This window comes from Rhinatrema bivittatum, chromosome 8, assembly GCF_901001135.1.
Source record: "Rhinatrema bivittatum chromosome 8, aRhiBiv1.1, whole genome shotgun sequence".
NCBI classification, from domain to species: Eukaryota; Metazoa; Chordata; class Amphibia; order Gymnophiona; family Rhinatrematidae; genus Rhinatrema; species Rhinatrema bivittatum.
Window position 1 is genome coordinate 88933062 of NC_042622.1, and position 12565 is coordinate 88945626.

A 12565-nucleotide genomic window follows, 5' to 3' on the forward strand; every position below is an offset into this window, starting at 1 on the left:
GCATAAATTGCTCAAGGGTAAGCCAAAACTTTCCAGGCAGACAAAAGTACAGGGAGGTGAGGAGATATTGCCCAGATAGAGGCCTTTCCTCACAGAGACAGGGTTCTGGCAAGATGCAGTCCTTTCAAGGATCACATAAGCCTGGGAAACCTCTGGTCAAGGGGCTGGAGGAAATAAAACCACACAATAAAATGCGGCTTGTCAGCTTTTCCCCAGAGGACATCAGGGGGTAGCTAACCCTTTTTTACGAAGAGTAAACCAAGATAACAATGAACCAGTGGGTCCATACAGTCATAAAAGAAGGCTAAGCCTTAGAATTTGCTCGGCTGGTTCCCGAGGCCCACGTAGACTCCCCTTGCGCATCCTGTGGCAAATGATAGACGATTCGGTCCACACTGGATCGGCTACAACACCTGGAAGTAATAGTTCCTGTACCCTCAGGAGGGGAGGGGCCAGGGAAGTTATTCCATCTATTTTGTGGTTCCGAAGAAAGAAGATACCTATCGACCCTTTCTAGATCTAAAGAAGGTGAATGTGGCTCTTCAAGTTCCACATTTTTTGGATGGAAACCCTGCACTCAGTTATTGCAGCAGTCTGCAAAGGGGAGTTCCTGGCTTCTCTCCATATAACAGAAGTGTATCTATATATCCCCATCTGAGTGGAACATCAGAAATTCCTATGCTTTATAGTGTTAGGAGAGCATTTTCAATTCCATGCAATTCCACACATTACCTTTTGGTCTAGCGTCAGCACCCCGTGCATTCACCAAGGTGATGATGGTAGTGGCCATCACTCTTTGGAGAGAGGGCATATTAGTGCATCCGTATCTGGATGACTGGCTCATTCGAGCAAAGTTAAAGGAGCTCTGGCAGTGTTCTCTCCAGTGAATCATGAAGAGATTAAGACTTTGAACTGGGTAGTGACTGCCCAAGAGCAACTTGGTTCCGACCCAATCACTAGAGTATCTGGGAGCCCACTGGCTGCAGATCCAATGTGCAAGCACTTGTCTGGTTGATGCCACTGTGCTCACATTGTTTGGGACTTGTAGTTCTTTACTTCTTTTGTACATTTTAAATTAGTTATATAATTTGACATACTTTTTTTCTGAAAATATTCAGTACAAGGCAAGCCATGTTGAGCCATTTTGTAAGTATTCTTCCTCTGGGGAATGATTTGAACCAATATGAGGTGACTGATGGGTGCTGATTTCCCTGTCACAGGATTCCATCTACATCTTCCGGGAGGGGGCACTCCCACCGTACAGACAGATGTTTTACCAGCTCTGTGACCTCGGCGTAGAAAGGTAAGGACTCGGGAAGGGAGATGGACAGAACTTTCTGGTTAGGATTGGCCATGCTTCCTCCTTTCACAGCATGTTAGAGGAGGCAGTGTGCTAACGCTGTTTAGCGTTTGGGGCATCCAGTTACACAGATTAAATTAATTTCATAGTGTGAAATAATTTTCATATGCATGAATTATACTTAACTGTTATTGTTGTGTGCCCCCCGCTTCCCCAGTACTCAGAAACAGCTGAGTATCTGGTCCAACCCAAAGGCTATATCCTGAAAGTACTGATCCCGTTTGACTTGTTTTGTGTCTGAGCTTTCTGCACTTGTCTTGTCTTTGAATCCTGTTAAATAGTGGGAGGCCACCGCTGCCGCCCTGCAGGCCATGTAGTGAGGAGGTAACTATTGACTGCAGGGTTTTTTGCTTGAATTATAACGGGAATCTTCACCATGCTCTACATAGATCTATCATTGATTTAGCTTAAAAGCAAACCAGGAGGCAGTTGGGACTCGACTACTTTTGATAGCTGAAAGCTTTCTATGTGGTAATACTGGAAACTGTGTGTCTCTAGCCAGTTCTCTAATGCCTTTGAACAGTTTCAGTGTCCTGACATTATGCAAAATTTGTTACATTATCATGGGCCTTAAAACGTGCCTTTAATGGTTTTTATGTGCATGGGCTATGTCTGATCCCTTATATGTGTGCCCATAGTACTTGTGCAGAAACCCAGAGACATATACTGTTCTTGCTCTAGATCGCCTCTGCCTGCCTCAGAAATGCTGGCATGCTATGGGTTGGGGCTTTTGTTTTGCTGCTGATCTGGTGTTGTGATCGCTCCATGATGGCCTTGGTGAGCTGACTCTGTTCTGAACTATCGTACAGCTTGCAGAAGATCATTCATCGCAACGATGGGGAGGAGGCGGTGTGCACGGAGAGGGATGGCTGGTGCCTTCAGAAGACCAGTGATGAGCTGAGGGACACCATGTCTCTCATGATCAAGCAACTCATTCGTTCCAAGAGGCCCGGTAAGGATAAAGCTGTGCAAGGGATCCATAGCTGAGCAGAGAGAATGGCGTCCTGTGGGCTTTCAGACTATAGAGTGAGCGTTAGGTCCCTTTCACCTCGTGTTGAGAGCAGATGAGAAAATGCACAGCAGAGAGCATGCATACAGACCTGCTATGGACATAAAGACTACACTGTTGGGATATGTTTTCTACCTTCCTTGTTGCCTCTGATCCTGTCATAGTTTGTTGGGGAGTGATGGAGCTCAAAGTGAAGGCTGCCATTTTGATTATTATAGGGATTGAAAGACACATTTTTTGAGATTTTGACTAAGTTAGTCAACATATCTCTAGTGGAGGAAGTTTTTTCAAACTGCTTTAAGAGAGTGGTTGTTTGCCCAAATTTAAAGAATTTGCAATTTCCAGCTGACGACCCTGCTAGTTAATAGGCCCATTTCAATTCTTCCATCTTTGGGCAAAATATTTGAAAAAATGGTTCTATTTCGGCTTGGTTATCTTTCTGATAATATTTTACATGATCATCAATGTGGCTTTCGGTTGGTAATAGTACAGAGACATTGTTGGTATCGGAATCAGAATTTATTTCGCATGAGTCAATCATAGTTTTTGGGGTTTTTTTTTTTTTTTTTAATGTTTCAGTGGTCTTTGATTTGGTTTTACATACAGTAATCCTGCAGCATTTGCTTGAAATTAGGATAGGGAAGGTGGATTTTGGATTGGTTTTGCTCATTTTTAGACACACGATTTCAACAGATTCATGTTGGACAAGGATTTTCCAAATGGTTCCTTAATCTTTCTGGGGTGCCACAAGGCTTCTATCTCTCTGTGACACTATTTAACACTTAAATGTGCCCATTGTGTGTTAAATTGCAAGATTTAGGGATTATTTTGAAAATATAAAAATCACCAAGCTGTTCCCAGTTTGTATGTATGACAGAGACAGTTCCGCAGATCGATTGGACTTGGGGACTAATTTAACAATGGATGAATGAAAATGGTCTCCTGTTGAACTTCAACAAGACAAATGCAGTTTGATTTTGAAGTCCTTGGTTGCAGCATCATCCCTCCATTTAACATTTGAGGGTCTCAGTTCCCCTCTTGGGTTCCGTACATAATCTAGGGTTACAATTTGGTGCCGCTTTTTTAGATTGAGAAAATTACATTGTTTAATATATATATTTTGGAGCAAGCATTTGTACTATCAACACTCAATTATTGCAATGCTTTGTATATAGGTCTACCCAAATGTTATTTAACCCCTCTGCAGGAAATGCTGCAACATGTTTGGTATCTGGTTGTTCTCTCTGGGACCATATTACAACAGTATTGAAGTCATTATAGTGGCTCCCTGTAGAGCAGTGGTTAAAATTTTAAAGGTGAATTTTAAAAGCCTTGCACGTGCCAAAACCAGGAGATAGCGCACAAGTCGGGCTGAGTGGATTTTAAAAACCGCCCATGTATGGTACAGAGAAGGGCGACCAAGATGATAAAGGGGATGAATCAATTCCCCTATGAAGAAAGGCTAAAACATTAGGACTCTTCGGCTTGGAGAAGAGATGGCCGAGGAGAGATATGATAGAAGTCTATAAAATAATGAGTGGAATGGAACGAGTAAACATTAATCAGTTGTTTACAGTTTCGAAAAGTACAAAGACCAGGGGACACACAATGAACTTACTGAGTAATACATTTAAAACCAATAAGAGAAAATATTTTTTTATTCAACACATGGTTAAGCTCTGGAATTCGTTGCCAGAGGATATGGTGGAAGCTATTAGTATAGTTGCATTTAAAAAAGGTTTAGACAAGTTCCTGGAGGAAAAGTCCATTAACAATTATTAAGGTAGGGTAGCAGAAATCCACTACTTATCCCTGCGATAAGCAGCTTGGAATCTATCTACCCCTTGGGATCCTGCCAGGCACTTGTGACTTGAATTGGCCACCTTTGGAAACAGGATACTGGGCATGTTCTTATGACACAAATTTCTCCCACTGTATACACAAGGCAAAAGTTTGTAAAGAGGGGCAGAGCATGGGCATGGTCTGGGTGGGACATGGGCATGTCAGGGCCTGGCCAAGAAATGTGTGTGTAAATACTAACTCATCCTTGTGTGTGCTGGGGTTCCCTGCTGCGTAAATTTACTTCTGCTATGGGTGTTGTGTAACTTTTAAACCAAATTCCCTGTATGAACCAGGATCAGTCCAGACTGCTGGGTTATGCCTCCCTTCCAGCAGATGGAGTCAGAGAGAAACTGAAAAGGCACCTCCCATATACCCTGGTGTGCCACCTGCGATCCCTCAGTATATCTCAGACTCCAGCAGATTGAGAGGCATAACCTGCGGTCCTGATCCTTCACAAATTTGTCAATTGGTGCACAGGTTTGCTCCTAACTCCTCTGACTAGATCAATTGTTTATCCCTTGGGAAGACAACTAGACGTTTTTGATTCTCTTGAGACTTGATTTAAAAAAAAAAAAAAGGATAATATATTTTCAAATTATTTCTCTTATGGCGCTGGCGAAGCTGAGGCATATGTTGTGGCAGGCCAGGTAGGGCAGTGCCCTGAAGACTGGTTCCTGGAGCTTAGGTTACCTGAGTGGCCGGGGGGGAGAATTTACCGGTGGGCCAGTCACTATCCCCCTCCTAAGTTTTATGCCAGAGATTTTAATTTTCTCTGAAGGGGGCTTGCGCTTAAGGCATAAGGGCTATATATATATATATACATTTCAGCTGGCTTGTTTCTTGTAAAAAAAAAAAAAAAGAGGAAAAACAAGCTTTAAAGGGATCTCACAGCCTGTCTGTGATGGGTTAGAGCTGTGTTCCTGTTCACTCAGCCCCGGTCTGCCGCGCTTCGCCCCAGGGCTCCGGAGGGGATGGACTCTCCACTCAGCGCGTCGGGGTTTTAATTTTCGCACGCTTTTCTTTAGCGGCTGCCTTTATGCCGTGCGCCTTAGCCTGTCTGGCCTGTGGAGATTCGGGGACCCAGCTTTCTCGGGAGGATCTCTGCTCCCGGTGTATCCCCGGGGGCGAGGGACCCTCCCGACGGCTGGGGGCTGCCAGCGGTTTTCCTCTTTCGTGGCTGCGGGAGCCGCGAAGAAGTTTGGCGATTCGGGTGCAGAGGCCTGCCCCGCCCCCACTCAACGAGGCAGCGGCCATTTTGGACACGCCGAACGCACCGATAATGGACGCTGATACTGCGTCTGAGGAGGGGGATTTTCCTACGGCTTCTCCGCCTGCATTAAGTCCACAGCACCAGCGTGAGCAAGACTCCTCAGCAATTCCTCGGGAGGCTTTTAAGAGGCCGCAGCCATTTTCCTCCAGATTTGTGCTTTTAATGCACAAAGCCTACCTAGAGGCAGAGGCTGACTGGGAGGAGTCCCGCCCCCCCCCCCCCCCTTTCTCCTAAGCTTTTTAAGCCTACACCAGACCACGGAAAGGCAGGAACCTGCCTTCCTCGCCCTCCTGTGGATCCAGATCCGGTGATTCCCAAGGCTGCGGACCCTTACAATCAGGATATGGGAGGGGATATAGATAGCCATGTTCCTGTAGAGAGGGATGATCTTCAGATCCTTAGACTCTTCAGCAAGGATGAATTGGATCCCTTAATTCCGCAGGTCTTGCGGGAATTGGAGATTCCGGCTCCACATCCCGAAGCGGATTCTGCCCCCGGGGATATTGTTTTAGCGGGGCTTAAGGGCCCCGCACAAACTTTTCCATTTCACCATAAGCTTTTTCAAATCGTATCCAGGGAATGGGATTTCCCCGAGGCATCATTAAGGGTCAGCAGGGTTATGGAAAAACTGTACCCTCTGCCGAGTGATTCTTTAAATCTCCTTAAGGTCCCCAAGGTAGACTCTGCCATCACGGCTGTTATTAAGCATACTACTATTCCAGTGACCGGCGGAACGGCGCTGAAAGATCTTCAAGATAGGAAATTGGAGATCTTACTGAAGCGCATTTTTGAGGTATCTGCGCTTGGCGTCCGGGCCGCGGTCTGTAGCAGCCTTATGCAAAGGGCTATTCTCCGCTGGGTTCAACAGTTACTTATCGCCCAGGAGCTTCCTCCTGATGAGACAGAGCAGGCTAACCGCATGGAATCCGCGGTCGCCTACACAGCGGATGCATCGTATGATCTTCTACGGACTTCTGCGCGCACCATGGCGTCCGGGGTTTCAGCAAGGTGGCTCTTGTGGCTAAGACACTGGTCGGCAGATGCCTCCTCCAAATCTTGATTGGGTTCATTTCCCTTTAAAGGAAAATTGCTGTTTGGGGATGAACTGGAGCAACTCATTAAAGATTTGGGGGACAATAAAGCGTACAAACTTCTGAGGACAAGCCCAAATAATTTCGCTCTTTCGGAACGTTCAGAGGCCGTTTTCACGGTCAACGCCGCTTTCGTGCCAGGAGGGGTTCGTCCTTCACGCAGCGGCAATCGTCATCCCGAGCACAGACCTGGTCGCATTCCTTTTGAGGCAGGAGGCCTCAGCGTTCCAGGGCTCCTCATGCCTTTACCCCGAATAAGCCTTCACAATGAGGGGGCACTGATCAGTTCCTCTGATCGGGGGGGCGGTTGTCCCGCTTTTGGGAGGGTGTGTGCTAAATGGGTGCTAAATATTATAAGTCAAGGTTACGCTTTGGATTTTGCTCGGCTGCTTTGCGATCTCTTTATAGTTTCCCCTTGCGGTCCCCCGGACAAACAGATAATTGCTCAGACACTGTCTTGGTTGCAGGCGTTGGGGGCAGTGGTTCCAGTCCCGCCTGCCGAGAGCAGGACCAGTTGTTACTCCATCTATTTCATAGTCCCCAAGAAGGAGGGCACTTTTCGACCAGTCCTGGACCTAAAGCAGGTCAACCGAGCCTTACGCTTGCCGCGTTTTCAGATGGAGACGCTGAGGTTGGTCATTGCGGCCGTCCACAAGGGCGAGTATTTGGCCTCTTTGGATTTAATGGAGGCTTATCTACACATCGGAATTCAGGCACGCCATCAGAGGTTTCTTCGGTTCAACATCATGGGAGAGCATTATCAGTTTTGCGCCCTGCCTTTCGGCTTGGCAACGGCCCCAGAGTGTTTACCAAGGTGATGGTCGTAGTTGCAGCTTCCCTCCGACGTCGAGGGATTTTGGTCCATCCTTATCTGGACGATTGGCTCATCCAGGCGAAGTCGAAAGCGCTCTGCGAGATAGCGGTACAGTCAGTGTTGGACAGCCTGCAGTCCTTGGGATGGATAGTGAATTTTGCCAGTTCAACACGGCGGCTGGCAAGGTGTTCCTTCCCCGTCAGCGTATGATCAATTTAATGTTTCAAATCCAGAGCCTCCTGGCCCTTCCTTTGCCCATGGCATGGGATTATTTGCAAGTGCTTGGACATAAGGCATCTACCCTGGAATTGGTCCCGTGGGCTTTTGCTCATATGCGGCCGTTGCAGAGGGCGCTGCTTTCCCGCTGGGACCCCAAGTCGGAGGACTATGCCCTGCCCTTACCCTTGATGGAGCCCGCCCGGTCCAGCCTCAGTTGGTGGTTGGTACTGGGTCATCTTCTTCAGAGAGTGGACCTGGAACCACCACCGTGGATCATCATTACGACCGATGCCAGTCTGACAGGTTGGGGAGCGGTCTGTCAATCCAAATCTGCTCAGGGGAGGTGGTCCCCTCGACAGACCAAGTGGTCCATCAATCGGTTGGAAACTAGGGCGGTACACCTGGCCCTACAGCATTTTCTCCCCTTGGTCCACCACAGGGCAGTAAGGATTCTTTCCGACAATGCGACAACAGTGGCCTGCATAAACTGACAAGGGGGGTACCAGGAGTCGTCCGGTAGCGTCCGAAGCAGATCTGTTGATGGCCTGGGCAGAATGTCACCTGAGCCGTCTTGCGGCCTCCCACATCGTGGGCGTGGACAACGTTCCGGTGGATTTTCTCAGCCGACAGCGCTTAGATCCCGGAGAGTGGGAGTTGTCACCCGAAGTGATGAGACTCATTATTCGCCATTGGGGAACCCCGTGCCTGGACTTAATGGCGACTCGGAGCAACGCCAAAGTGGCTCGTTTCTTCAGTCGAAGGAGAGAACACTGGTCCGAAGGAGTAGATGCTCTGGTGCTTCTGTGGCCCCCCAAACATTCTTCTTTATGTATTCCCTCATTGGCCACTGGTAGGGAAAGTTCTGTGGCACATAGAATCTTATCAGGGGATGGTTATTCTAGTGGCCCTGGAGTGGCCAAGGAGACCGTGGTTTGCGGATCTCGTCACCCTAGCGGTCGATGGCCCATTGTGTCTGAGCCACATATCGACCCTGCTGCGTCAAGGCCCCGTATCTTTCGATCAGGTGGATCGCTTTTGTCTAGCGGCTTGGCTTATGAGAGGAGGCAACTCAGAAGAAAAGTTATCCGGAGGCTGTGATTGCTACTCAGAGCTCGCAAGACCTCCACTTCCCTGGCATATGTCAGGGTATGGAAGGTTTTTGAGTCATGGTGCGATGGGTTGAAGGTGTCCCCACAAAGGTCCACGATAGTGCATATTTTGTCGTTTTTGCAGGAAGGGTTGAAAAAGGGGCTCGCTTATAATTCCCTTCGGGTCCAGGTTGCAGCCTTGGGCTGTTTGCGTGGTAAGATTGAAGGTTCTACCATTGCGCATCATTCAGATGTTGTTCGTTTTTTTACGCGGGGTCAAGCATTTACGTCCTCCGGTACGGCCACTTTGTCCATCCTGGAGTTTGAATTTGGTTCTCCGTGGTCTCTGCACTCTCCCGTTTGAGCCTATTAAGCAAGCCACTTTGAAAGATTTAACTCTCAAGACTGTTTTTCTCGTGGCTATTTGTTCAGCGCGTCGGGTTTCCGAGATACAAGCATCATGCAGGGAACCATTCCTACGAATCACGGAGATGGGAGAATCGCTGAGGATGGTACCCTCCTTTTTGCTGAAGATGGTCTCATCTTTTCACGTCAACCAGTCAGTGGATTTACCCTCCTTTTCTGAGGAGGAGATCAGTTCTTCGCACAGTCGCGACTTACTGCGACTAGATGTTCGCAGGATACTGTTACGATACCTGGAAGTCACGAATGATTTTCGTACTTCAGATCATCTTTTCGTCTTATGGTATGGTCCGAAGAAGGGATCTAAGGCTTCCAAAACTACCATTGCTCGTTGGCTCAAGGATACTATTGCTTCCACATACATATGTCATGGACGACCAGTTCCAGATGGCCTTAAGGCTCATTCTATCCGTTCTTAGGCGGCATCATGGGCAGAAAGTCACTGTGTTTTGCCCCAGGAAATTTGTAGAGCGGCTACCTGGAAGTCCTTGTACACGTTTGCTAAACTCTACCGGTTGGATGTTCGGGATCCAACTGCAGATTCCTTTGGCAGCGGGGTGCTTCAAGCGGGACTTTCTGTGTCCCACCCCATTTAAGGCGGCTCGGGTACATCCCAGCAGTCTGGACTGATCCTGGTACGTACAGGGAAAGGAAAATTAGTTTCTTACCTGATAATTTTCGTTCCTGTAGTACCAAGGATCAGTCCAGACGCCCGCCCAATGTGTACGGGCCCCGCTTGTCTGATTCTGTGTGTTTTCTCTTTTTACAGATTTTTGTCAGAGCATTTTGACAGATATTTCATCGTTTTTTAATCGACAGTTCATACTTGGTTCAGTAGTTTCTTGGTTCAGTGTTTCTTCTTTTCACTTGATCTAGTCATTGGTTATCATATATTATATTTCTTCTGCTTAGATATCGATTATACTGAGGGATCGCAGGTGGCAGACCAGGGTATATGGGAGGTACCTTTTCAGTTTCTCTCTGACTCCATCTGCTGGAAGGGAGGCATAACCCAGCAGTCTGGACTGATCCTTGGTACTACAGGAACGAACATTATCAGGTAAGAAACTAATTTTCCTATAAAATCTAGGCTAGTCAACCCGGTTTTAAAGGTCGGGGCTAATAGGAGGGAAAGGAGGCTATTAAATAGCAGGTTTGCAAGTCCTGTCCCTGAACTGGGAAAATGGCAAATAGTGTTGGTGTGCGTGTCCATTGTAAATTCCCCCACTTAGGTGGTAGACACAATATTTGCATGCACATGCATGCGTCCAGCCTATTTTATAACATGCGCGTATGTTATAAAATGGATTTGTCTGTGAACTTGCGCACATGTGCCCATGCACCTGTTTAAAAGTTACCATCTAAGGTTCTAACATTAACCTTTCGAGTTATGCATGAGTGTCATCCTATGACTTGAGAAATCTGCTTAAATGGCATTGTCCATTCAGGGCATTACATTCTGGAATTTTACTGCTATTGGGGGAGCCGAGTATAAAAGATATCCATTTACAGGAAACATGTAAACGTGACTTTTCAAGAATTGCTCCTGCTTTATGGAATAGTCTCCTTTTGTCAATACAACAGGTTGAAGATTATAAAACCTTTAGGAAACTTTTGAAAGCTCATCTATTCTGGGAAGCTTATGCAATAGATGAATGAGGATGCATTGATGCTTTTAATGTTTTATCATTTTAACTTGTTTGTTTTTATTTTGTATTGTTTGTATGGAAACTGTATTTTATGTTTAGAACAGGCACTGGCAATAGGCAGAATACAAACTATTGTGAATAAATAAACCCTTCAGCACTGCAGACAATACATTTTGGTTTCAGTACAGAGACATGGAACTGATTAATTCTTTGCCATTCTTCCTTGCTCTTAGCTCTGTTTTCTAGCAAATCCAAGCCAACTGATGGCAAAGACCAATTAACCTATGAGTCAGGGGAGGAGGAGGAAGAGGAAGATGAGGAGGATTATCAGCCTTCTGAAGGCAGTGAGAATGAGATGGAGACAGAAATATTGGACTACATATGAGCAAATTCCTGTGAGCCCTTCCTGACCTCACGCCCTAGGTATGAGGCTATGCTTTGACGTGGCCAACTGCTGACTTCCACTACAGCAAAAAGAGACTTGGTGAAGCACTGCATGCCTGGATTGTGCATACCATGGGGAGATGTAGAGATACAGGCCATGCAGCTGGTGCATTCCTCAGCATGTGTTGAGAGTGTCTGAGGAGACGTGCTACTGTGGCTGGAGACCAGTGAGACCAATAGTCCCTTTGTCTCATTTGTACTTCCAGCTCATCCAGGAGTGAAATGCCTGCATGAGTTCAGTTATTACCTTGTCAAGATTTTGTTAAATAAAACGATTTCTCATGGCCTCTGTTCCTTAAACTTTGCATTTTGTGTGTGTTTGTTCTGTATATTTAATATGTGAAACTTCACTGATGCTCTAATATTTCTTTAAGTGGGAAGGGAGTAGTGTAATTTTATTTAGGTTTGAGATGAGCAAAGTAGTTGGGTAGCAATGATGCCTTTGTAAGACCATGATGTGTCTATGGATGCATGGTTTTGGAATTACAAAGCTCCCTTCCCTTGCATTGCTTGAGACTATTGTTATTCAAATGTTTGCACCTTTAAACATTTTTAGGCTTGCAGAAGGTATCACTACCCAACTCCTTTGGTTTCTTTTAACTGATTTAGATTTCTTTGGAATGTAAGAGTGAATTGTAAGAAAAACAAATCTGGGAGGATAGATCTTTCTCTGCTTTTGTAGAGGACATAACATGTGCTGGCAGGGCTTAGGTTTCACTGCTTGTTCCTGTGCACATCTAGGCCTTAAAGGCTATTGTCTTAATCCATCTCTTTTTTTTTGCTTGTATTCTGTGAACTTCACAAGTGTGCAGAAATCACATGCAAGTAATGTGCTGGACAAAGACAAGTATCCCCTCAGCTGGACAAAATATCTTATTTTTTTTCTATATGGAAAAATGGGGCAAGCCCTATATTTGGCTTATTTTTGCAGCTCAGGAGTTTTGCTGAACTGAGTTCTTTGGCAGCAGCTGCTAAAGATCTGGGAACAGGAGGGAGCCTGGAAGCAGCAGTGGACATGCAGTTCTAAACAATTAACTTCTGATTGCAGCTGCCAGAGCCATGGAATAATCTTAAACTACATGAAACATAGGAGAACATTTTTATTAGTGTTTTTAAATGTTTTAAAAGGTAAGCCATGTTTCCTGGAATCTTTTGGTTTAAAAAAATTAGGAAATACTGGTCTTCTGAATCCCAGCTATAATAATAAATAATATTATTAATTGTTACACACTGCAACCAAAGCCAGCTCCTACTTTTAATATAATCTCCAAGACTGTTCTACAGCCAGAGATAGGTCTGAGCTCTTGTTTCGTCATTCTTCTGTGGGAGGGAAGCAGAGAGTGGAGGAGGAGGAGG

The 12565-nt window shown here is 46.0% G+C and overlaps 1 protein-coding gene across 1 annotated transcript in view; it reads left to right on the plus strand.

The window, feature by feature from the left end:
- Positions 1–11514, plus strand: part of GTF3C5 (general transcription factor IIIC subunit 5) — a 41589-nt gene extending 30075 nt beyond the window's left edge. Inside the window, exons 9-11 of the mRNA XM_029611959.1 lie at positions 1221–1303; positions 2170–2312; positions 10999–11514. Coding sequence (XP_029467819.1) covers positions 1221–1303; positions 2170–2312; positions 10999–11150 — 378 coding nt within the window. The 3' untranslated portion in view covers positions 11151–11514. The remainder of the gene's footprint in view (positions 1–1220; positions 1304–2169; positions 2313–10998) is intronic.
- Positions 11515–12565: the final 1051 nt, after the last annotated feature.